The sequence below is a fragment of the Mobula hypostoma genome, chromosome 3 (assembly GCF_963921235.1).
Source record: "Mobula hypostoma chromosome 3, sMobHyp1.1, whole genome shotgun sequence".
Lineage (NCBI taxonomy): Eukaryota > Metazoa > Chordata > Chondrichthyes > Myliobatiformes > Myliobatidae > Mobula > Mobula hypostoma.
The window spans coordinates 208,098,030-208,125,601 of NC_086099.1; the positions used below are offsets into that span (position 1 = coordinate 208,098,030).

The window sequence follows — 27,572 nt, forward strand, 5'->3', positions numbered from 1 at the left end:
TTCTTCTCCTATCATTTTGGATCTCCCCCTCCCCTTCCAACTTCAAATTCCTTACTCACTCTTCCTTCAGTTAGTCCTGACGAAGGGTCTCGGCCTGAAACATCGACTGTACCTCTTCCTAGAGATGCTGCCTGGCCTGCTGCGTTCACCGGCAACTTTTATGTGTGTTGCTTGAATTCCCAGCATCTGCAGAATTCCTGTTGTTTGCATATCATTCTCTCAGGTGTTTTTAATTTGCACTATCTTAGTGATGGCAAAGCTGGAAATGGCTATCTCTCTCACACACAAGACTGACATGACAAGTTGTTTTATCAATAAGTATCAATAGAAACTGAAGGTCTCATGCTTCTATTCAAACGCAACCAATAGGGTCATTTGCATCCACTTCAGAGGGCACATGGCACTTAATTTATTGACTCAACAAACAAAACTGTAAAATAAGGAATCAAATATAGAATTTTGGAGAGGAAAATAGCTAAAAATGCAAATTCTACAAACAGGTTATTTAATATGATCCAACTGTTGGATATGCAAACTCCAATATCAACTAGAAACTAAACAGCAGTTTATTTATTTGACTCAAAGAACAATGTACATTTTAAAGAAAACAAAATCAGTCCCTTTTATATTCTGGTGCATTTGATTTTGTATTTTTCATTTTTTAAATTAATAAAGTTCTATGATTCTGCCCCTTTGCAACTATTTCAAGGGATGAGATTATTCACTTTGACCTGTTGGTTTCAAGATTAAGCGTAGCCATTGTCTTAATGTACTTTCTCCAAGGTATGTCTAAAATGCAGTGCTTGGGTATTTAGATTTATTTCATGGGAGAAAAAATTTTTCTTTTTCAGGAACTAGGCCTTGGTAAAGCCTCTCTGTCTGCATTTGGGTTTGTTGGCGCGGCGACTGAAATCATCCTGATTTTGTATCCTTTTTTTCTTAAAACCAGTCATGTCTGTTAACAAGTATTATACACAGTTTTCTGGGACAGTGGTATTTTACTTAAGAGTTAGAGCTAGATAAACAGTGGTGAAGGCTTGGGCCATGTTACTATGGAGACACTTCAGTGAAATTCTTTGTTATTTCCCATTCTAAGGAAGTGAAGGGGGTGGCAAATGATATGAATGAAACCCTTGCATTCCTCATCCTGCAGAGGTTCTCCTTAATTCTCACAGCTATCTGATGGTGTCCTCTGTCGTCGGCTTCTATAGCCTCCGGTTCTTTGCAGTCCTCGCTCCCACAAAAGATGACACAACCATGACAAAGGTATGGTGGACAGTGGTGATGATGTATTTGTGGCCCCTCTTGTAACCACACAGCTGGCAGTTTTTCCTCACATAATTGCCTTTAATGGCTCATTTGCAATGATAATATTTGTTTGTGTGGTATGTAAACATAAATGGGAAGATTTTCATAAAACTAGGTAGTGGAGGAAAAGGATGTACTCTGTTTGGTTTGGATAGTGTCCATTCACTTGTAAATAGCTTGGGATGGAAAGGCTTGTTAACTATCTATTGAAATCCAGTGAAAGGACTTTTCCTCAAAGGGAACATCTGCTAATGAGTAACTTTAATTGAACTAATTGTATCTCTAATGCTAGCATGCAAGTCATAGAATTCAATTTATTTAGTGTCCACAGAACATTATTCTTCAAAGCACACCACTAAGATTGAAGATTTAAAACTTCAAAAATACTTTGAGACAGATGGTGCCATCTCTGATTTGCATATATAAACTAGCAGTTTAAGACCAATGCTATAAAATAAGCTCTGTAATGACATTGCAGTGGGCCCTCTTGTCTATTATTTGGGTAGATTGCAAATCTCAATGAAGCACCAGTACTGTTTTATGTATTGTACCCTACTAAGATGCTAATACAGCTTAAAATTTTAGGTTTGATGAGAAGCTTCAAGTAATTGCATAAGGTAGACTGAATTTCTGAATATAAATTATTTTAACGTGAGTGGTATCTAATCCCAATACTTTTATTGAAGAAGATTAATTGTTGCTGAATTTGATATTTGATTTTCTTTTACTGAGGCGGTATGGATCAAAAATGCACAGTTGACCACTAAGCAGATTTGTCCATTGTTTAGCTTTTATACTAGATCAGTGTAGAGATAAATAGTTTTGTTACATTTTTATTATATCTTCCTATGCATGCTATTCATTCAAACAATAGCAGTCATTTTCTGTTTTGGGATATTTTATTAAGTACAAATAGAGCTTGATTGTTTAAAAATCCTTCAGAGGAAAGTTAAACCTTGTAACTTCTCCAAGGTACAAGTCAGAAACTTAAGGAGTTGTTTTAATGAAAATGCTTTCCCTGTCCAACAGATTATTGGAAATTGTGTGTCGATATTGGTTCTCAGTTCAGCACTCCCTGTAATGTCAAGAACTTTGGGTAAGATTAATTATAATCATTCTTGAGACTAGTATTTACTACTGCACTTGTACTACTGTTTGTCAGGAAATTGGGTTGTTTTCAGGGCAGATGTAATGTGAGTTGTGTAGTGTTCCTCTGCTGTTGTTTCCAAATATACCACCATAACTACTTATCACTGATAATTTGAAAGTGTATTATACATTTCAGTGGGCTCTAATAAAATTACTTGCTTACAGTGGTGAAATCCTATGCCTTGTTGGTGAGATGGTAAATGTGAGAGGATAAACTTGTGATTCGAAAACATGTTAAGGGACAAATTATAAAATGCAGTGGATTCTAGTTAATTAGGACATATTGAGATGCAGAAGTTTCATGGAAATAGTTTAACATAAGAAAATAAGAAATAGGAGCAGGAGTAGGCCATCCAGCCCATCGAGCCTGCCTCGCCATTCAATAAGATCATGGCTGATCTGTCTGTAAACTCAGCTCCATTTACCTGCCTTTTCCCCATAACCCTTAATTCCCTTACTATGTAAAAACCTATCTAACTTTCTTAAGTATATTTCATGAAGAAGCTCAACTGCTTCCCTGGGCAGAGAATTCCACAGATTCACCACTCTCTGGGAAAAACAGTTTCTCCTCATCTCCGTCCTAAATCTTCTCCCCCGAATCTTGAGGCAATGTCCCCTAGTTCTAGTCTCACCTACCAATGGAAACAACTTCCCTACTTCTATCTTATCTATCCCTTTCAAAATTTTATACGTCTCTATAAGATCCCCTCTCATTCTTCTGAATTCCAGAGAGTATAGTCCCAGGCGACTATCTCTCCTCATAGGTTAACCCCTTCATCCCTGGAATCAACCTGGTGAACCTCCTCTGTACTGCCTTCAAAGCCAGTATATCCTTCCTCAAGTATGGAGACCAGAACTGCACACAGTACTCCAGATGCGGCCTCAACAGTACCTTGTGTAGTTGCAGCATGACCTCCCTGCTGTTGAATTCAATCCCTCTAGCAATGAAGGCCAACATTCTGTTTGCCGCCTTAATAACCTGTTGTACCCGCAAGCCAACTTTTTGCGATTCATGCACAAGAACTCCCAAGTCCCTCTGCACAACAGCATGCTGAAATCTTTCACCATTTAAATAATAATCTGCTGTTCTATTATTCCTTCCAAAATGGATGATCTCACATTTACCAACATTATATTCCATTTGCCAGACCTTGGCCCACTCACTTAACCTATCTATATCCCTCTGCAGACTCTCCATGTTCTCTGTACAATTTGCTTTTCCATTCAGTTTAGTGTCATCAGCAAGTTTTGCTCCGCTACACTCAATTCCCTCTTCCAAATCATCAATGTAAATGGTAAACAGCTGCGGGCCCAGCACCGACCCCTGCAGCACCCCAGTCACCACTGACTGCCAACTGGAGAAACACCCATTTATACCAACTCTTTGCCTTCTATTGGTTAACCAATCCACTCTCCATGCCAATACACTTCCTCCGATTCCATGCATCCGTATCTTATTTATAAGTCTCTTGTGCGGCACCTTATCGAACGCCTTCTGGAAATCCAAATATATGACGTCCACCGCACTCATTATGTCCTCAAAGAACTCCAGTAAGTTTGTCAAACAGGACCTGCCCTTTCTGAATCCATGCTGCGTCTGTCTAATAGAACCACTTCTTTCTAAGTGTTTTGCTATTTCTTCCTTAATGACAGCTTCAAGCATTTTCCTGACTACAGATGTTAAATTAACTGGTCTATAGTTGCCCGTCTTTTCCCTACGTCCTTTTTTTAAAACGTGGCATGACATTTGCTGTCTTCCAATCTGCCGGGACCTGCCCAGAGTCTAGAGAGTTTTGATAAATGATTGCCAACGCGTCTACTATAACCTCCGCCAATTCCCTCAGCACCCCGGGATGCACCCCATTAGGACCAGGGCACTTATCTACCTTCAGGCCCTCTAGTTTGCTCATCGCTATCTCATTAGTGACAGTGATTTTATCGAGGTCCTCATCTCCCATTTCGTCCATAACATCATTCTTTGGCATATTAGACGTGTTCTCCACCATGAAGACGGACACAAAATAGTCATTCATTGCCTCAGCCATTTCCTTATCACCCAATATCAATTTCCCCTTCTCGTCTTCCAAGGGACCTACATTAACTTTAGCCACCCACCTAATATATAAAAGTTTTTATATATTTATAAAAACTTTTGCTATCTGTTTTTATATTTTGTGCTAATTTACTTTCATACTCTATCTTCTCTTTCCTTATTTCTTGTTTAGTTGTTCTCTTAAAATTTTCCCAATCCTCCAGTCTCTCTTACTACTATTTGCAACTTTGTACACACGAGCTTTTAATTTGATACTATCTTTTATCTCCTTAGTTATCCAAGGCTGGCTCTCCCCACACTTACTGTCCTTACTTTTGAATAGAATATACTTTTGTTGAGCACTGAAAAATCTCTTTGAAAGAATTCCACTGTTCCTCAACTGTCCTACCAAATAGCCTGTGCTCCCAATCCACATTAGCCAACTCCTCCCTCATCCCATTGTAGTCTCCCTTGTTCAAGCATAATCCACTAGTTTTAGATCTAACTATTTCATCCTCCATCTGAATGTGAAATTCAATCATACTATGATCACTCTTTCTATGAGGATCTCTGACTACAAGATTGTTAATCTTACCTGTCTCATTGCACAGGACTAGATCTAAGATAGCATTTTCCCTTGTAGGTTCACTAACATGCTGCTCAAGAAAAGCCATTACGGTTGTATTCTATAAAGTCCTCCTCAAGACTTCCTTGACCAACCTGATTCACCCAATCTATGTGGAAGTTAAAATCCCCCATGACAACTGCCGTTCCGTTCTTACAATCCTCAGTTATTTCTTGGTTAGTCACCTCTGCCACTACAATTTTTGTATTAAGTGGCCTATAGACAACACCCAGCAGTGATTTTTGTTTCTCCCTTTACTGTTCTTAATCTCTACACAGATGGACTCACCAATCTGCTCCGTAGATCTTATATCGTCTCTCACAATCGCCGTAATCAAGAGCGCCACTCCACCTGCCTGCCTATGTTTCCGTATTACCTGCTACCCGTAATTCCCAGTCATCTCTACCTTGCAACCAGGTTTTTGTAATTGCCACTAGATCCTATGTCTTGGTATTGATCTGTGCCACAAGTTCACTAACCTTGTTTCTAATACTACGGGCATTTAGATAAAGTGCCCTTGTACTCATTGTCCTTTTAGAATCTAGTGACCGATGCGATTTTTGCTTTTTACTTTTATGCACTCTACTCTTACTTTTTTCTTCACTAACTCTAGCTTTGGGTCTCTGCATTACTTCCCTCTTCTTTTCTGTATGGGTTTCCCTCCCCCTGCCATATTAGTTTAAAGTCTCCCCAACAGCATTAGCAAACAATCTCCCTAGGACATTGATCCCGGCCCTGCTGGGATGTGGACCATCCGGACGGTACTGGTCCCACCTCCCCCAGAAGCGGTTCCAGTGCCCCAAGAATCTGAAACCCTCCCTCCTGCACCCCCACTCAAGCCACATATTCATTCTAGCTATCCTGCTATTCCAACTCTGGCTTGCACGTGGCAGTGGTAATAATCCTGAAATGATTACCTTTGAGGCCCTGCTCTTTAATTTATCTCCTAGCTCCCTAAATTCGGCTTGTAGGACCTCATCCCGCTTTCTTCCGATATCGTTAGTACCTACATGCACCACGACAGCTGGCTGCTCACCCTCCCCTTTCAGAATGCCCTGCAGCCTCTCCGAGACATCTCTGACCCTTGCATCCGGGAGGCAACACACCATACGGGAGTCCTCTGTTTGCGGCCACAGAAGCTCCTCTTTATTCCCCTTACCATGGAATCCCCTACCACAACAGCTCCTCCACACTTTTTCTTGCCCTCATGCTCAGCAGAGCCACCTGTGGTGCCATGATCCTGGCTACTGCTGCCTTCACCTGATGAGCCATCTCCCCCTACAGACTCCAAAGCAGTATATCTATTTTGGAGGGAGATGACCGCAGGAGACTCCTGTACTACCTTCCAGCAACTACTCTTCCTGTTGGTCACCCATTCCCTAGCTTTCCTTAGATCCTTAAACTGCAGTGTGATCAACTCACTAGATGTGCCATCCACAACATTCTCAGCATCTCGGATGCTCCAAAGTGAGTCCATGCGCAGCTCCAGTGCTGCCATGTGGTCTATTAGGAACTGCAGCTGGACACACTTCCTGCACATGTAGTCTTCAGGGACGCTGTCAGCCTTTCTGAGTTCCCACATGTCACAGGAGGAGCATGGCACGGGTCTGAGCACTCCTGCCATGCCAGAGCAACGGATGTTAACGGAAGAGGACCAGGGGAGAAAGGGAAGAGTCCACTGGGGAAGTCGAAGACTGTTATCTGTGAGTCTCTGCGAATCAGTTCTTTGCCAAAGCCCTCTCACTCTGCTGCCCGCTGTATATGGCAGACTTCTTTTAAACTCTTCCGCTGTCTGCTGGCTGACGTCATGCGCCTGCGCAGTCTTGCCTCTCTTAACCCCAAGTAATAAAATACCTTCTCTCCGAAAATCCCTTCAGACGTTCCACTCTCAGCCTTCTTGCTTAAAAAAGACAAACTAGGCTTAACTGAGTAACAAATTATGTACATATTTAAATGAAATACAGAACAAATTAGAACACTACCAATATTACTACAATGTATTAGTTCCTAACAGTTATTGACAGCAGAATTCATACAGTGTACACTGCTGTGTTCTTTTGATTGTAAATGAACAAATTCAGCGAGACAGAGACAGCTAGTGCAGATAACGGACTACCTTCATTGCTTTCCTATATAAAGTGATGTCAAAAGTCATTGCTTTTTAGCTCTGCGTCGGTCGACCCAAATGAGTAACATAATGCAACCATACACAACTGACGCAATTTAAAAACTGTTCACTCTAAGCATTTGTAGTATCTTAGGGCCACAAAAGTGCACAAGATTTTCATCTTCAGTGTAATATTTAAGATGATTGTCAATGCCTTAATTCTTCATAGTTCCTTATGTGCTGAAGTAGTGAAATTGTTTCATTTTCACTACCGACCTAAATGTTTGAAACCATATTGAGCAAAATAGTTCTGAATTATCTTTCTGTTTATTTCTCGCAAACTAACCGTGACTAAGAGTCACTGATTTTTGAACACATACAACTGACATTATTTAAAACTTTTCGCTCTTAGTACGGTGTAGTATCAAACAGCCACACAGGTGCGTGAAACTGACACTAGTTAGAAACGGTTAGGCAACAACTGTGTGGAGAGCAGGGAAGAGTCAGGTATAAAAGGGAGACACTGCCTTGTGGAACGGTCATCGATGGAGTGGTCTGTGTCAGTGGTAGGCTCATTCGGGCTTTGGCGAGGTAAATGGGTAAGTGGACTTTGTTTTTTTCCTTGCATTTTTTGAGGAATAGAGAGCATGTCTGTAGGTTTAGTACTTTGCTCTGGGTGTCAGATGTGGGAATCCTGGGAATCTTCCAGGCTCCCAGATGAGCGCATCTGTGCCGGGTGCACCAAGATGCAGCTTCTGAGAGACCGTGTTAGGGATCTGGAGCTGCGGCTTGATGGCCTACAGCTTATTAGGGAAAGGGAGCAGGAGAAAGGAAAGGGATAGGAGCTACAAGGAGTTAGTCACCCTCAGGCTGCAGGAGTTGGATAGGTGGATGACTGTCAGGGAAAGGAAGGGAAGAACTCAGATAGTAGAGAGCACCCCTGTGGCCATCCCCCTCAGTAATCGTTATCTCATTTTGGATGTTGTTCAGGGAGGTGACCTGACAGGAATGACCACGGCGATCAGGTCTCTGGCACTGAGCCTGGTTCTGTGGTGCAGAAGGGAGAGAAGATGAGGAATGCGGTAGTCATAGGAGATTCCATAGTGAGGGGAACAGATAGGAGGTTCTGTCAGCCTGATAGAGATACCCGCATGGTGTGTTGCCTCCCAGGTGCCAGGGTACAGGATGTCTCGGATTGGGTGCAGAGTATTCTGAAGGGAGAGGGTGAACAGCCAGAAGTCTTGGTACCAATGACACAGGTAGAAAAGGGGACGAAGTCCTGAAGAGAGGATTCAGTGAGTGGGGTAGGAAGCTGAAAAGCAGGACCTCCAGGGTAGTAATCTCAGTATTGCTTCCAGTGCCACATGCTAATGAGTGCAAAAATAGTATGATCAGGCATATTAATGCATGGCTGAGAGACTGGTGTAGGGGGCAGGGCTTCGGGTTCCTGGATTATTGGGGCCTCTTCTGGGGGAGGTATGACCTGTACAAAAAGGACGGGTTATACCTGAACCTCAAGGGGTCTAATATCCATAGCAGGCAGGCTTAATAGGGCTGTTAAAGAGGGTTGAAACTAATTTGGCAGGGGAATGAGAACCGGAGTGATAGAGCTGAGGAAAGGGAAAACAGAAATAACTCAAAGCTTGCGTGCAACAGAAATGATAGAAAGGACTGGCAGGAAATAAGGCATAATCACAGCTTATGGTATGATTTACAGGGCAATAGAGGCATGGTGCAGTTAAAACAGAAAGCAACAAATACTGGACTGAAAGTGTTATATTTGAATGCACGCAGCAAAGAAATAAAATGGACAATCTTAAAATTCAGCTACAGATTGGCAAGTATGATGTTGTGGCCATATCTGAAACGGCTAAAGGATGGCTGCCATTGGGAGCTGAACGTCCAAGGATATATGGTGTGTTGGAAAGAAAGGTTAGTAGGCAAAGGGGGTGGTGTGGCCCTGTGTATAAGAAATAATATTAAATCATTAGAAAGAGATGTCATAGGATCGGAAGGTGTAGAGTCTCTATGGGTTGCGTAAAGAAACGGCGAGGGTAGAAGGACTGTAATGGCAGTTGTATATAGTCCTCCAAACTGAACAGGTGCTTTGGATCTGTCTTCACTAGGGAAGACAGAAACAACTTCCCAGATGTAATAGTGGCCAGAGGACCTAGGGTAACAGAGGAACTGAAGGAAATTCACATCAGGCAGAAAATGGTGTTGGGTAAACTGATGGGACTGAAGGCTGATAAATCCCCAGGGCCTAATGGTCTGCATCCCAGGGTACTTAAGGAGGGTGCTGTAGAAATCGTGGACGCATTGGTAATCATTTTCCAATGTTCTATAGATTCAGAATCAGTTCCTGAGGATTGGAGGGTAGCTAATGTTATCCCACTTTTTAAGAAAGGAGGGAGAGAGAAAACAGGCAATTATAGACCAGTTAGTCTGACATCAGTGGTGGGGAAGATGCTGGCCTCAATTATAAATGATGAAATAGTGGCATATTTGGATAGCAGTAGCAGGGTAGGTCAGCATGGATTTACGAAGGGGAAATCATGCTTGGCTAGTCTTCTGGAATTTTTCGAGAATGTAACTATGAAAATGGACATGGGAAAGCCAGTGGATGCAGTGTACATGGACTTTCAGAAAGCCTTTGATAAGGTCCCACACAGGAGGCCAGTGGACAAAATTGGAGCAAATGGTATTGGGAGTAGGGTACTGACATGGATAGAAAATTGGTTGGCAGACAGGAAACAGTAGGGATTAATGGGTCCTTTTCAGAATGACAGGCAGTGACTAGTGGGGTACGCAAGGCTCAGTGCTGGGACTGCAGCTATTTACAATATATATTAGTGATTTAGATGAGGGAATTAAAAGTAATATTAGCAAATTTGCAGATGACACAAAGCTGGGTGGCAGGGTGAAATGTGAGGAGGATGTTATGAGAATGCAGGGAGACTTGGACAGGTTGGGTGAGTAGGCAGATGCATGGCAGATGCAGTTCAATGTGGATAAATGTGAGGTTATCCACTTTGGTGGCAAGAACAGGAAGGCAGATTACTATCTGAATGGTGTCAAGTTAGGAAAAGGGGAAGAACAATGAAATCTTGGTGTTCTTGTTCATCAGTTACTGAAAGTAAGCATGCAGGTACAGCAGGCAGTGAAGAAAGCTATGAAGCATTTTGGCCTTCATAACAAGGGGAATTGAGTGTAGGAGCAAAGCGGTCTTTCTGCAGTTGTACAGGGCCCTGGTGAGATCACACCTGGAGTATTGTGTACAGTATTGGTCTCCAAATTTGAGGAAAAAGGACATTCTAGCTATTGAGGGAGTGTAGTGTAGGTTCACAAGGTTAATTCCCGGAATGGCGGGACTGTCATATGTTGAAAGATTGGAGCGACTGGGCTTGAATACACTGGAATTTAGAAGGATGAGGGGGATCTGATTGAACCATATAAGATTATTAAGGGATTGAACACGCTGCAGGCAGGAAACATGTTCCCGATGTTGGGGGAGTCCAGAACCAGAGGCCACAGTTTAAGAATAAGGGGTAGACAATTTACAACGGAGTGAGGAAGAACTTTTTCACACAGAGGGTTGTGGTTTTGTGGAATGCACTGCCTTGGAAGGCAGTGGAGGCCAATTCTCTGGATTCTTTCAAAAAAGAGTTAGATAGAGCTCTTAAAGGTAGTGGAGTGAAGGGATATGGGGAGAAGGCAGGAAAAGGGTACTGATTGTGGATGATCAGCCATGATCACAGTGAATGGCGGTGCTGACTCAAAGGGCTGAATGGCCTACTCCTGCACCTATTGTCTATTGTCAAACAGCAGCTGGGATGTAGTTTACAAATTACCACGGGAGGTAGAAAAGGCGTGTCAGAAGTACAATTTCATGATAATCATTGGGGATTTTAACATGCAAGTGGATTGGGAAAACCAGGCCAGTACTGGACCTCAAGAGAGAGAATTTATAGAATGTCTAAGGGATGGCTTTTTAGAACAGCTTGTTGTTGAGCTCACTAGGGGATCGGCTGTGCTGGATTGGGTGTTGTGCAATGATCCTGAGGTGATAAGAGAGCTTAAGGTTAAGCAACCCTTAAGAAACAGTGATCACAATATGATTGAGTTCACTTTGAAATTTGAGAAGGAGAAATAAATTCCAATGTGTCGGTATTTCAGTGGAATAAAGGAAATTACAATGGCACAAGAGGGGAACTGGCCAAAGTTGACAGGAAGTGGACTCTCGCAGGAAGAACAGCAGAGCAGCAATAGCTGGAGTTACTGCGAAAAAGGAGGGAAGTGCAAGACAGATATATTCCAACTAAGAAGGTCATTAGGAAGGAAAAGATGAATTATGAAAGGAAGCTGACAACTAATATCAAAAAAAATACTTTAAGTATATAAAGGGTAAAAGAGAGTTGAGGGTAGATATAGGACCAATAGAAAATGATGCTGGTGATATTGTAATGAGAGATGCGGAGATAGCAGAGGAACTGAATGTGTATTTTGTATCAGTCTTCACGGTGGAAGACATCTGCAGTATACCGGACATTCAAGAGTGTCAGGGAAGTGATGTATGTGCAGTGAAAATTATGACTGAGAAGGTGCTCAGGAAGCTTAATGGTCTGAGGGTGGATAAATCTCCTGGACCTGGTGGAATGCACCCTTAGGTTCTGAAGGAAGTAGCTGGAGGGACTGCAGAGGCATTAACAATGATCTTTCAGGAATCGATAGATTCTGGCATTGTACCGGATGGCTGGAAAATTGCAAATGTTACTCCGCTATTAAGAAGGGTGGGAGGCAGCAGAAAGAAAACTATAGACCTGTTAGCCTGACATCAGTGGTTGGGAAGTTGTTGGAATCGATTGTTAGGGATGAGATTACAGTGTACCTGGAGGCACATGGCAAGATAGGCCAAAGCCAGCATGGTTTCCTGAAAGAAAAATCCTGCCTGACTAACCTACTGCAATTTTTTTTTTGAGGAAATTACAAGCAGTGTAGACAAAGGAGATGCAGTAGATGTGGTGTACTTGGATTTTCAGAAGGCCTTTGACAAGGTGCCACACATGAGGCTGCTTCGCAAGAGCCCATGGAATTAAAGGGAAGTTACTAGTATGGGCGGAGCATTGGCTGGTTGACAGTTGGAGTAAAGGGATGCTATTCTGGCTGGCTGCTGGTTACCAGTGGAGTTCCACAGGGGTCAATGTTGGGACCGCTGCTTTTCACGATGATTTGGACTGTGAGATTAATGTATTTGTGGCTAAATTTGTGATAATACAAAGATAGGTGGAGGAACAGGTAGTGTTGAGGAAACAGCGAGCCTACAGAGAGACTTAGATGGTGTAGGGGAATGGGCAAAGAAGTGGCAAATAGAATACAATGTTGGAAAGTATATGGTCATACACTTTAGTGGAAGAAATAAATGGGCAGACTATTATTTAGATGGGGAGAGAATTCAAAATACAGAGATGCAAAGGGACTTGGGAGACCTTGTGCAGGATGCCCTAAAGGTTAATCTCCAGGTTGAGTCGGTGGTGAAGAAGGCTAATGCAATGTTGGCATTCATTTCTGGAGGTATAGAATATAAGAGCAGGGTTGTGATATTGAGGCTCTATAAGGCTTTCTTGAGACCACACTTGGAGTATTGTGTGCAGTTTTGGGCTCCTTATTTTAGAAAGGATGTACTGTCATTAGAAAGGGTTCAGAGAATATTCACGAGAATGATTCCAGGAACGAAAGGGTCACTGTATAAGGAACATCTGGCAGCTCTTGGGCTGTATTCCCTGGAGTTCAGGAGGATGAAGGGGGATTTCATAGAAACATTCCAAATGTTAAAAGGCCTGAAAAGATTAGATATGGCAAAGTTATTTCCCATGGTAGGGGATTCTAGGACAAGAGGGCACTACTTCAGGATCCATTTAGAACAGAGATGTGCAGAAATCACTTCAGTCAGAGGGTGGTAAATCTGTGAAATTTTTTGCCATGAGCGGCTGTGGAGGCCAAGTCATTGGGTGCATTTAAGGCAAAGATAGATAGGGTCTTGGTTAGCCAGGGTTTCAAGGGGTATGGGGAGAAGGCAGGGGAGTGGGGATGACTGGAAGAATTGTATCAGCCCATGATTGAATGGCAGAGCCTACTCAATGGGCCGAATGGCCTACTTCTGCTCCTATATCTTATGGTTTATAGTCTCCTGTCCCAAATAAGTGGCATAGTTCCCCAAACAAAAGAAGGGAATCCTGGCTATTCTCTTGATCAGATTTTGTTCTTTAAGAGTTGTCTCAAATAAGAGGTTGCCCCAATTAACTGAAGGCCCAATTAACTGGAATCTTAATCCGCTGTCTGATTTTGCGGCGAGGAACTAGAATGTTTTAATTTTTCTCCATTCAACAACTAATATTTTTCTGGAAGGGAATTCGATACTTGTTTAATAAAAAGAAACTGTGGAGGAAAGGGGAAAAAGCAAGTTAGTGGGATTAAACCAGGTTAACTTGTGGAGAAAGTACACAAATGAATGATTTGAACTAAATGTCTTTTGCTGTGCCGACTCCTCTATCTTGGATGGCTCTTTGTCTTCAGTGGATAAATAGAGTATGTCATACATAATCGGCTAGCCAAAGAATGGTCTGCTTATTTTATTCCATAGACAGTTTTATGTGTGGAGCAATGTTTGACTTGGATGGTAGAGCAACTGAAGCAAGGTTTATTAGAGTTTCAAAAAATGCTAGGCAAACACTGTAGGAACATTTCAAAGTGCTGTAGTAATGATCAAGGAATGATTCAAGTCTGAACTTTGGAACTATGCAAAGTTCGATCTTATTAAATGTTCTGGATTTGTGGTTTACTTCCGAGCAATAGCTAAGTTGTCAACAATTTTCTTCTCAGTTTTATGCAGGGAATGGTTCTTTTACAGAAACTTAGTTACAAGGTTGGACCAAATGGCAACTTTCTGTGCTGTAATGATCATTGGGTCACTTCCTCATGATTAACTGTACTCTGTGTTTGTGTTGTCTCTGGTTCCTCTCCGTCTGTGTTTGCGTAATCCACTTGTTTAGGGGAGTGAATGGACAAATGAGATTGTAGTTCTGTATTCCCCTGAAACAAAATCCAAAATTTCCACATGGGTTAGAATTCAAAAGTATTGGAAGAGTATCATCAATTGATATGATGAGCTGCCCTCTACAATATTGTTTCTGAGATTGCTCCCTTTTTCTTTAACTGCTATTTGTCCTCCACCATATCTGACAGGGTTTTCAACAACTTCTGTTCTATCTCTTGCATTTGTACTATCATCCCTGCAGTTTCCACCCAGGGCATGAGTTATGTTTCTCTTGTTCTCTTTTCTTGCCCTTTAGCTCCCACATTCACAGATCATCTTTCATAATTTCCATCAAATTCACATGACACCACCACAGACACATCTCCACTCTCCTTTTTGAAGGCACTTTTCCTTCTACTTTCAATCGTTCCCATACTCACTTTCACCACTTCTTGCTTCCCATCTCACAGTATCTTCCAATGCATCGCAGGATATGTGGCACTTTTCTTTCATCTCTTGCCCACCAAGCAGGACTCCAGGCATGCCTTCCAAGTGAAACAATAAATTCACTTGTACTACTTTCAATCTGGCTGTACTGCATTCATGCTCCTGACAAAAGGCATATTTGGCGACAGCTATGTGGAACACCTCTGGTCAGTTAACAAAAGTGCCTTAAGTTTCCAGTTGCCAGTCACTTTTATTCTCATCTCCACTCCTACTTTGACCTCTCTGTTATGGCCTCCTGTGCTGTTCAAAATATGTCCAGCTCAACGAACACTGTCTCACTTCCTTGCCAGGCAGTCAGAGCTCGATATTAAATTTAACAATTCCAGATAATGAGCCTTTCCAGTTTATATCCAACAGGTCAGCTCAGGTCTGTGTCATCAACTTTTCTCTCAAATATGCTAGCTGACCTGCTGGGTACTTTGAGCATTCTCATTTCAGATTTCTAGCAGCTGTCATATTTTGTATCTGTTTCACAAGTCTTTATTTCTCTCTTATCCACCTCCTCCTTCTACTTACTTTTCCATCTGATCAGTCATTATTAACAAGTTTTCACCATCCTCTCACTGGCAACACTTGTCCTGTATTCAGTCTTTTATCCCGGTCAGGCAGATCCCAGTCAGTTCAGATTAGCAACAACATCTCCGCAATCTTCGTTAGCACTGGTGCACTACAAACCTCCTGCTCTACTCGCTTTATACTTATGATTGTGAGGGTAAGCACAGCTCCAATGCCATATTTAAGTTTGCAGATTTCATCACTTGCTTAGGCTGAATCAAAGGTGGTGACGAATCAACATATAGGAGGAAGACTGAAAATTTGACTGGGTGGTACTGCAACAACACCTCTTACTCAATGTCAGCAAGACTAAGGAGCTGATTATTAACTTCAGGAGGAGGAAACCAGAGGTCCATGAGCCAATCTTCATCCGTGGATCAGAAGTGGAGAGGGTCAGCAACTTAAAATTCCTCGTTATCATTTCAGAGGACCTGTCCTGGATGCACCATACAAGTGCAATTGTGAAGAAAGCGCAGTAGTGCCTGTACTTCCTTTAGAGTTTGTGAAGATTCAGCATGTCATCTGAAACCTTGACAAACTTCTATAGATGTGCAGTGGAGCGTATTTTGACTGGTTGCATCACAGCCTGGTATGGAAACACCAATGCCCTTGAACGGAAAGTCTTACAAAAAGTAGTGGATACTGCCCAGACCATCATGGAAAAAACCCTCCCCTCTATTGAGCACATCTATACGGGGTGTTGTTGCAGGAAAGCAGTATCCATCATCAGTGACCCCCCACCGCCCAAGTCATGCTTTCTTCTTGCTACTGCCATCAGGAAGAAGGTACAGGAGCCTCAGGACTTACACGACCAGGTTCAGGAACAGTTATTTCCCCTCAAACATCAGGCTCTTGAATCAAAGGGGATGATTTCACTCAACTTCACTTGCCCCATCACTGAAGTATTCCCACAACCTATGGACTCACATTCAAGGACACTTCATCTCTTATTGGGTATGCTCACAAGAAAATTATCCTCGGGGTTGTACAGTGGCATGCAAAAGTTTGGGCACCCCTGGTCAAAATTTCTGTTACAGTGAATAGCTAAGTGAGTAAAAGATGAACTGATTTCCAAAAGGCATAAAGTTAAAGATGACACATTTCTTTAATATTTTAAGCAAGAAAAATTTTATTTCCATCTTTTACAGTTTCAAAATAACAAAAAAGGAAAAGGGCCGTAAGCAAAAGATTGGGCAGCCTGCATGGCTGTACTTAGTAACACCCCCTTTGGCAAGTACCTTGTAAATGCTTTTTGTAGCCAGCTAAGAGTCTTTCAATTCTTGTTTGGGGGATTTTTGCCCGTTCTTCCTTGCAAAAGGCTTCTAGTTCTGTGAGATTCTTGGGTCGTCTTGCATGCACTGCTCTTTTGAGGTCTATCCACAGATTTTCGATGATGTTTAGGACTATGAGGGCCATGACAAAACCTTCAGCTTGCACCTCTTGAGGTAGTCCACCTTATCTGTGTTTTTTAAAAAAAAAACAACTTAACCCTGACATCTCCTCTGCACCTACTTTCAAGCACCTTAAAACTGTGCCCTCTTGTGTTAGGCTTATCAAAGGACACTGTATGAAGCTAAAGAAGAAATTGCAGGAGCCCTGACTCTGAGATATTCATTATTGTAAGTGGCAGGTGAAGTGCTGGAAGACTGAAGGGTGTCTTATCTTGTGCTTTTATTTAAAAAGTGCTGTAAAGGAAAAGGCGGGAGCTATAGACCAGAAAGCCTAATATCTGAGGTAGGTAAGCTACCAGAGGGGAACCCTGAGAGATAAGTTATACAAGCATTTGGAAGGATGGGCTGATTAAGGTTAGTCGCATGGTTTTGTGCATGGAAAATGATGTATCAAAATTTGATTGAGTTTTTTTTTGATGAAGTAACCAAGAAGTTCTATGAGGGCAGTATGGTGGTCTATATGGACTTCAGAAAGGCCTTTGATAAGGTTCTGCATGGTAAACTGCTATGGAGAGTTAGATCTCATGGGATCCAGGGAGAGCTAGCTAACTGGATACAGAATTGGCTTGATGGTAGGAAAAAGATGGTGTTGGTGATAAGAGATTGTTTTCAGACTGGAGTCCTGAAATTATTGTTCCCCAAGCATCAGTGTTAGGCCCATTGCTATTTGTCATCTATAGCAATGACCTGGAGAAGAATGAACAAGGTCCTGTTTGTAAGCTTGTAGATAACACTAAATTAGACTTTGAAGAAATTGAAGATAATAATTGCAATTTACAGAGGAATTTTTATCAGCTGGATAGGTGGGTAGAGTAATAGCACATGGAGTTTAATTCAGTAAAGTGCAAAGTATTGAATTTTGTGATCGTGAATGAGCAGTAATGCCCTGGGGAATGTAATAGAACAGAGACATGTAGGCGTACCAGTACATGGTTTCCTGAAAGTAGCTTTGAAGAAAGACAGGGTACTGAAGAAGGCTTTTTGGCATGCTGACTTTCATTAGTCAGGTCTTTGAATATAGAAAGTGAAATGTTATGTTTCAGCTGTACAAGGTGTTGGTGAAGCCACACTTGGAATATTGTGTTCAGTTTTGGTCACTCTGATATAGGAAAGATAGCATTAAGCTGGAAGGCACGTAGAGAAGATATGCGGGGATATTGCTTGGACTGGAGGGGATAAGTTTTGGAGAGAGTTTTGGACTTTATTCATTGGAGCATAGGAGAATGAGGGACAATCTTGTAAAGATGTATAAAACCACTGTGCTGACCTAGAAATATATCACTGTTTCTTCACCTTTGCTGCAATTCCCTGTCTAACACCATTGTGGGCTTACTGACACCTCAGTGACTGCAGCGATTCAAAAAGGCTGACTTGCCACCACCACCTCAAAGTTAACTAGTGATGGGCAATTAAATGTTGAAACAGCATGTGAAGCCGACATCCCCCGAATAAGTAATAAAATAAAAGTCTCTGTCTCAGATAAATGAGCAATATAGAGGCTGATAGGAAATTTCCCAAATTGAAATGGTATGGATTTAACAACCTAAAAGAATTCTCATCTTGTCTGCTACAATGCCTGTCGTCTTCTCTTTCTAGCCTCAATTACTTTCAACCAGTTGTGCTCAGAAAATGAGCTTTTACACCACACAATAGCCAAAAACCTGGTAACCAAAAGTACTTCAGTTAAAATTACATTTAATCATCTTTTTGTGGAGATGCACTAAATTTATACTGTAAAACTTGCCTTTTTCTGCTTGTACCAGCCAAAATTTCAAAATTTGTAGCATCTCATGATATTGTATGTATAACATGTTCATTGCTGCCCTTCTCATGGTCTGCTGTTGAAAACTACCCACATCAGCAAATTTTGATCTGGTGGAGTACACTAGTATAATAATAGCTTTATATCTTTTCTCTACTTCCAGAATTTGTTTCTGTTGACTTAAGTGGAAGGGAAATTGTATGAATGCATGTTAAATACTACATGATGCATTTTATGTTACAATTATTTTAGGTTGTATCAATAAAGTAAATCAAGAAAGCAGGTTCTGATGGAATTCAGCAGGTCAGCTGCGTTTTGGATATGGAGGGAAATCTCTTAAGATTTCCCTCGGAATATTGATTTAAATAATTACTTTGTATGACAAATTTTCATTTTTAACCCTGTTATTACTAATAGGCAAAGAAGCATGTACTCTGCTTTTAGCTATCCCCATCAACCCATTTGTATATGCTATATCAGAGATATTTGCATTTTCTGCATATTCCTCCATTGCCTTCTCTGCTTATGGAAACTGAACGTTTCTTTCTCTCTCTAAGTTTCTGACAAAGGGCTTGGGACCTAAAACTTCGACTGTTCCTCTTTTCACAGATGCAACCTGATCTGCTGAGCTTTTCCGGCTTTTTCTGTTTATATTTTATGCAAAGCAATTTGGCGTATTTTTCTAAACTGGCAGGTTGAAGCGTTCTGCTTAAATTTTATTTTAGTCAAATGGAGATGGAAAGTTAACTATTCCCTCTGCTTTGTTATACACAGAAAGCTAATGTAAACAAGGTCAACCTTGACAGATTGCTGTTCAGAAGTGCCTCATGTAAACAATGCATGGAATTCATGATTAAAAATAAAAATTTAAATAATCTAAATAACACAAGAATGTGTGATTTTTGAATTGTGAGGTGGATAGTCTTGGGCTACAGGAAGTTACTGGGCAGACCAATGACAGAGGAAACTTAAACCTTTAAAAGCGCAAGGAGATGCACTTTGAAAGGCTGTATAAGGATGGGGCAGACACATTGAATGGAAGGACCCCTACGCTGTAATGAAGAACAGAGGTGGGATGATGTACAAGCCCAATGATTCCTGAAAGAGGCAGCATGGATAGATAGGGCAGTAAAAAAGCAGACAGGATATTGCCTTTCATTAGCTGGATCATAAAATATAAAAGTAGAGAAGTTGCGATACTGCTTTATAAAAGATTGGTAAGACCACATTTGGAATATAGTGTGCAGTTTTGCCGTAGTAGGGGAAGAACATGACTGACCTGGAGAGGGTGTAGAGGAGATTCACTAGGATGATCCTTGGTGGGGTATATTTTGGTTATGATTAGAGACTGGATAGGCTGGGTTGTTTTCCTTGGAGTGGAGCTGGCTGCCAAGCCTCTTGATAGAGATGTTCAAAAACAGGAGGGGTATAGTTAGGGTACAGAGTAGGAAACTTTTCCCTTGTAAACAGGACTTAAGGACAGGAGTAAGGGGTTCAGAGGAGATGCAAGGAAGATAGGATGGCTTGAATTTGAAATGTCCTGCCTGAGTGGGTAGTGGAGGCAAAAACTGACAATATCTAAGAAATAGCTAAATGCACATGAATTGCCAAAGCAAAGAAACCTACAGACCAAGTGCTGGTAAATTGGATCAGTATAGATGAGTACAGTGCTCAACATGGACATTGTGAGGTTATCACCCTGTTTTTGTCCTCGTGACTATATCATTTTCATGTGATTCATGGCTTACTTTTGGGCACTATAATTACTTTTGCCCTAAATTTATCTGAATAGATTCATTTATTATAGAGGGAGATTAGGAAGCATTTATGTTCATTACAATGACATCACTGGTGATGTCCTCCTGTATTAACCAATCTGTTGATGTCACTGTTATTTCATAAATTGCTTGTTCCTTTAATGGCGTGTCTGGCAGCACACAAGTAAACACGTGATTTATTCTTAGGATCTGTTGAAACCAAATCTCTTTTGAAATGGAACCACCTTCTCTACTGATTGCCCAAGGTCTTTTGGGAATTCAATTTGTTTATTGCTGGTGGTTGAGGTTCCAGAGTGCGGCACTATCCTTGCATTGGCCTGAACTACTCTCACCTAAGTTTTAAATATAGCTGGGATATATGTGGAAAAATGCAGAGTTATGGAATGGGACCTGTTTGACTGTTGGGTCAAAATTTATTGCTGAAATTGAATTGACGATGGTTTCATTTTGTATCTTACTGCACTACTTCTCTAAACTTGAAATGCTTAATATTGATGTAGTTCTGATGCAGGGTTTTGACGCAAAACATCAACAATTCCTGACTCTCCACAGATGCTGCTAGACCGACTGAGTTCCTAAAGCAAAAATGTTCTGGTATCTGCAGTCCTGCATGTCTCCAATGTTTAGTATTTAATAGAGGGAAATTGAAAATATTTTGAAACTAATATTGTTCAAACTGGCGAATGTCCAAAATATAGAAATTAAAACAAAATGTACATGTGTATAAAAATGTGTTCTATGCCAGGAAGTATAATTTATTGTATATAACGAGTTATCACAGATGAGATTCTATTTTGAAGATTTTTATGGATGATTACAGAGTCTTTTTCATTGTGATCAAATCTTGACATGGAAAGAAAACTGCTTGGTCTAATGAAGGTTGTTAAACATCCAAGTCAAATTTTTATTTAAAGTAATTTGCATGTGAGGCTTTGTACCATAGCACATGCTGTGACTAAGAAGTTAGTATGTTGGCAAAAATCAGCCATCTCTAAGTGAAAGAATGAGTTTCCTGAATCGTTTACTATAGGGATTTATGTAAAGAATAGAAGGGGGAAAAAGGAAGCGATTGAACAATTTAAAATTCTGCTACCAAATGCACGGACACAGCTGTCCAAACAAGATTAATGGGACGTATTAGAGTACAGTGATTCAAGCAATGCTTCAGAAAATATCAAGATGCATCATTTTGTAGGTTATGCTGAGTGGCATTCAATAGATGAAAAGAAATAAATGCATTTAGCAAATTCAAAGGTTGCGACACAATACGCAAAACAGTGTGGAGATTGAAAAGATTCCAGACGGGTGTAGTTTTGATTGTTAAATGAGGGAAAATTGTGTTTTATCTTGAGAAAGGTGAAAGATCATTGAGTTGTAAACCATCTAAATTAGAAGCAATAAAGGAGGAAAAGAGTAAATATGAGGGAAGTGATTATGCATTGCCATATTTGAATTCTCTAAGTAATGGCTCTAGGTGGGAGGAGAGTGAGAAAGCTAAATAATTGTGTGCTTTTGGGGTCCTGGTCTATAATGATTCAAAAACTCTTGATTTCAAATGATGGGAAATTTATAGATGAGGAAAGAAATTGTATAATTATGTATTCATATTCATAATTTGATGTTATATGGGGACAATGGCAAAGTCTATTGCAGGGTACCTAGAAAGTCATAAAATAGTAGAATGAGCACAGCTGTTGAAAGAGAAATGGTGTTAAGAATTCTGTGAGGCAGTACATAGAGAGGTATGTATGTGGGAACCAGAGGAAGAATTGTATTTGGATTTTCAGAAAGCAGTTGCTGAGATGCCTTAGAAAAGATTCTTTGATCAGAATGAGTGGCTATCAGGCTAAGGTATTGGATTGGTCGTTGAAGACAAAGGAGTAATTAACAGAAATAAAAACTGGGCAATCTGTGTTGAGAGAAGAGGTCTTAACATTTCCGGTCAATGAAAAGTCATCAATCTGAAATGTTAACTGTTCCACATTCTACAGATGCTGCCTGACATGCTAAGCATCTTCTGCTTTGATTTCAGATTTCTAGATTTGTAGTATTTTCCCAAAATGATGAAGCTAGTCATTTTTATCAAGTAGTAATTAATGGAGTTATGCAAAGAAGAGTCAATGTACATTACTTACTTAGACTTTCAGAAGGCCTTGGACAGGATGCCACACATGAGGCTGCTAAAAGGTAACACCCTGTGTTGTTAGAGGTGAGGTACTTGTGTGGATGGAAGATTAGCTGATTGACAGAAGTCAGAGAGTGGGGATAAGGGGTTCCTTCTCATGTTGGCTGCCAGTGACTAGTAGAGTTCTACAGGGATCAGTGCTGGGATTACAACTTTTCATGTTATACACTACATTAATAATCTAGATGAAGGAACTGATGGCATTGTGGCCAAGTTTGTGGATGATGCAAAGACAGGTGGAGGAATGGGTAATCTTGTTGAGGCAGGGAGTCTGTAAAGGGATTTTGACAAATTGTGAAAGTGGACCAAGAAGTGGCAGATGGAATTACAGCATAGGGAAGTGTGCAGTTATGAACTTTGGGGAGAGAATTCAAAAATCATAAATACAGAGGGAAGTCCTAGATTGGGAACCTGAAAACTACCAGATACTGAAATGCTTGGATATGGAGAAGATATTTCCATGAGTAGGAAAATTTAGGATCTGAGGGGACAGCCTCAAATTAAACAGACCTACTTTTAAAACTGAGATGAGGTGGGAATTCTTTAACCCGAGGGCAGTGAATCCCTGGAATTTATTGTCACAGGTCTGTGGAGGCCGTAATTGAGTATTTAAGGCAGAGATTGATAGGTTTTTGAGTAGTAAGTGGTTTAAGGGTTACAAGTAGAAGGTAAGAGAATGAGTTTGAAAAATATTGGCTATGATTGAAGGATAAAGCAGACCTGATTGGCCAAATAGCCTAAATTCTTCTCCTCCAATTTGTTTAAAGTGGAGAAAAAAAACTACAAATGCTGAAATCAAAATGCAAAATGCCCACAGCATTCAGTTGGTTAGCAGGATTAGTGGAAAGAAAATTAGTTAATGTTTCGGGTCTGTATTAAACCGATCGGGACTTCATGGTTTGTATATAATCTTTATCAGTGGGATTCAGGTGTGATATTTGCTTGTTTATTGGCTATAGAAAGTGAGTAAGCAATGAACAACATATTTAAAATAAAACCGTAAAAGTATATATACAGGTAATTTGCTGTTTAAGAATATGAATAGCAGGATATAATGTAAAGTTTTTCCCTTCTGTAGAAGAAAAGAAGGGAAGTATTTTCTAAATTGTGAAAGACTGAATAATGTGGGGGTTCATACAATTGGTTTCAAGATAGACAGAAATGCCTTATAAGCAAATCATAGAAAATTAACATAATAATTCAAGAAGCTGTTAGGTAAATATTCTTTAATTGCGAAAAATTGGAGTTCAAGAGTAAATCTACTTTCCATTAAATAGGGCATTAGTGAGCTCACAGCTGTAAAACTGTATCAGTTCTTTGCTTGTCTTGCCAAGGAGGGAGTACAACCAAGATTCAGTATGTGGGTTCTGGATGTGGGGCATTCAATAAGGAAGAGAAATTGAGTTGAACAGCATACTTTTCTCCAGAGTTCGGATGAATGAGGGGTAATCTTCTGGAAATATACAAAATTATTAAAAGATTTAAGTAGGTGGATGTATGGAACATGTGAGATGCTGGAAATCTGGAGAAACAAAGATGGAATGCTGGAGGAACTCATCAAGTTTGGCAGCAACTGTGAAGGAAAATGAATAGTTATGTTTAGGATTAAAACCTTTCATCAGGACCAATGAAGCTCTTGGAAGACCTGTGGCTGTGGACCCAGATCCTGCTATGTAAAACATCCTCAGTTATTGAACAAGTTCGGTCCATGTCTTTAGCTTTTCAGATGTGAAAAGAATTGAATAATAATTTGGGAGGTGGATTGTTGATCTTAGTGAGTCCTTGTAGAATGTTCTTTGTTCAAATCTTATTCAGGTTTCCTTTTTTACTATCAACTCATAAGCAAAAATGTTTTTGGCTGTACGTGTGAGTGCAGTGAGCTGATCGAATATGGACCAGAAGCAAGCCCTTTGGCCCACGGTTCCTGTTTCGACCATGATGCCAATCCAAACCATTTCCATCTAGCTGCATGTAGTTTATAACCTGCCAACTGCTGCTTGCTTATGTCTAAGTGCCTCTTAAATGTTGTTATTGATTTGCATCCATTACTCTCCTCTGGCAACAAATTCCAGGTGCCTACCACTCTGTGTAAGAATGCAACTTCCCTCATAAATCTCCTTTAACCTTGCCCTCCCTCCATCTTAAAAATATGCCATCTTCTACTTACATTTCCACCCTGGGGAAAAGATACTGGCTGTCTACCCTATCTATGCTTTTCATAATTTTATATATTTCTGTTATTTCACCTCTTATCTTTCAATACTCCAGAGAAACCAATCTAAATTTGACCAATTTCTCTGTAAAGCCTTTTAATCAGGGAATATCCTGGAGAACCTTCCTGTACTGTCTCCACAGTTTCCACATCCTACCTGTAATGTGATGAGCAGAATTCTACATTTCAATAACAAATTTCATGACGAATGCTGGTGATATTAAACCTGATTCTGATTCTGAAATTTGGACTAACCAAAGTTTAATACAGAAGCACATGACTTCCCAGCTTTTATACTCAAAATTTTGACTGATTATGGCAAGTATGCTTCACTGCCCTATCTAGTTCTGTTGAAGTTTTCAGGGAGCTGCAGACTTGTACACCAAGATCCTTCTGTACAACAGTGCTCCTAAAGGCCCTGCCATTTACTCTGTGCTTTCATCTGACTTTTGACCTCCCATAATGCAACACCTCACAACTGTCTGATTTAAATTCCATCTGTTCTTTATCTGCCCTCATTTCCAGTCAGTCAATATCCTGCTGAATACTCCGAATACAACCTTCTTCACTATCCATAACTCTTGTCAAATTTTGTGTTGTCTGAAACTTTACTAATTAAGCTACGTACATTTTTGTCCAGAACACAAACACCACTGGACATGGATCTCCAGTCTGAATAACACCCATCCACAACTACATTCTTCCAAGGCCAGGTCATTTTTGATTACAATTTATTAAGTCACATGCACCTTAATCTGCTGGATCAGCCTACAATGTGGGGGAAACTTTAGAAAGTTTTCTTGTAGTAATGCAGTTCTGTATCGGTTGTGTGATGGAGAAGGTTGCTTGATAATTATTTAGAACATAGAACATAGAATAGTACAGCACAGTACAGGCCCTTCGGCCCACAATGTTGTGCTGACCCTTAAACCCTGCCTCCCATATAACCCCCCCCACCTTAATTTCCTCCATATACCTGTCTAGTAGTCTCTTAAATTTCACTAGTGTATCTGCCTCCACCACTGACTCAGGCAGTGCATTCCATGCACCAACCACTCTCTGAGTAAAAAACCTTCCTCTAATATCCCCCTTGAACTTCCCACCCCTTGCCTTAAAGCCATGTCCTCTTGTATTGAGCAGTGGTGCCCTGGGGAAGAGGCACTGGCTGTCCACTCTATGTATTCCTCTTAATATCTTGTATACCTCTATCATGTCTCCTCTCATCCTCTTTCTCTCCAGAGAGTAGAGCCCTAGCTCCCTTAATCTCTGATCATAATGCATACTTTCTAAACCAGGCAGCATCCTGGTAAATCTCCTCTGCACCCTGTCCAATGCTTCCACATCCTTCCTATAGTGAGGCGACCAGAACTGGGCACAGTACTCCAAATATGGCCTCACCAGGGTTTTATAGAGCTGCATCATTACCCCGTGTCTCTTAAACTCTATCCCTCGACTTATGAAAGCTAACACCCCATAAGCTTTCTTAACTACACTATCTACCTGTGAGGCAACTTTCAGGAATCTGTGGACATGCACCCCCAGATCCCTCTGATCCTCCACACTACCAAGTATCCTGCCATTTACATTGTACTCTGCCTTGGAGTTTGTCCTTCCAAAGTGTACCACCTGACACTTCTCCGGGTTGAACTCCATCTGCCAGTTCTCAGCCCACTTCTGCATCCTATCAATGTCTTTCTGCAATCTTTGACAATCCTCTACATTATCCACAACACCACCAACCTTTGTGTCTTCTGCAAACTTGCCAGCCCACCCCTTCTACCCCCACATCCAGGTCGTTAATAAAAATCACGAAAAGTAGAGGCCCCGGAACCAATCCTTGTGGGACACCACTAGTCACAACCCTCCAATCTGAATGTACTCCTTCCACCACGACCCTCTGCTTTCTGCAGGCAAGCCAATTCCGAATCCACTTGGCCAAACTTCCCTAGATCCCATGCCTTCTGACGTTCTGAATAAGCCTACTGTGTGGAACCTTAAGATGATTACTTGTAAAATGTTATTATAACTGAATTGTCTAAATTGGAGAATTTTTATGAATGATAAGCATTTGTCTAATTATCTCAATTTTTAGCAATGTTTTAACCTTTTGATAGTTGTTTAAAAACTGAGTATGCACCATCAATAATAGTTCCATGGCTTGGCTACAAAAGCTGAATATAACACTTCAAAGTGATTTGTCTGGAAGGTATGTTTGTACAATGTTTAATGATTTTAATCTTTATGGAATGGGACTTTTTCCAGAAATGAGGAAGTAGACAGTTTTCTCATTTTGTTGTGGCTGGGGTAGGGCATTAGGTTTCTGTAGTCCGCTATTGACCTGTTAAATTATTTCATTTGATGCTTTGGTGCCTGTTCAAGAAATTTCGAAGCGAATGTGAGAAAACACTTGTGCAAATTTTCTTGCACGGTTCTTGATCTTTGTTTCATACATGATGAAATTTAATCAATGTGTTTTTAACTGATGTACCATTTTTTTTTTCATCTGGGCAGCTAATTCTGTTCACTTCCTTTTATTTTTGTTTCATGTTTTGAGAAAATATGATTAGAATAATGAAAATTAGAGCATAGAAACATTTGCTAATGGATTAAAATTGCCAGGAAGCTTTGGTAATTTTAAGACCATAAGATATAGGCTGCTCTGCCATTTCATCATGGCTGATCCAATTTTCCTCTCAGTCCCAATCTCCTGCCTTCTCCTGTATCCCTTCATTCCCTGACCAATCAAGAATCTATCAACCTCTGCCTTAAATGTACACAAAGACTTGGCCTCCACAGCTACCTATGGCAAAGAATTCCACAGATTCACCACTATCAAGGCCTTTCACCTTTTGATAGGTTTTAATAAGG

At 40.7% G+C, this 27,572-nt stretch overlaps 1 protein-coding gene across 2 annotated transcripts in view; it reads left to right on the plus strand.

Moving 5' to 3' along the window:
- The window catches only part of lmbr1 (limb development membrane protein 1), a 215,561-nt gene that overhangs the window by 156,342 nt on the left and 31,647 nt on the right, over window positions 1-27,572 (plus strand). For both annotated transcript variants that reach the window (XM_063044423.1, XM_063044424.1), the window contains exons 13-15: window positions 852-925; window positions 1,176-1,266; window positions 2,338-2,404. In XM_063044423.1, the coding sequence (XP_062900493.1) occupies window positions 852-925; window positions 1,176-1,266; window positions 2,338-2,404 (232 nt within the window). The remainder of the gene's footprint in view (window positions 1-851; window positions 926-1,175; window positions 1,267-2,337; window positions 2,405-27,572) is intronic.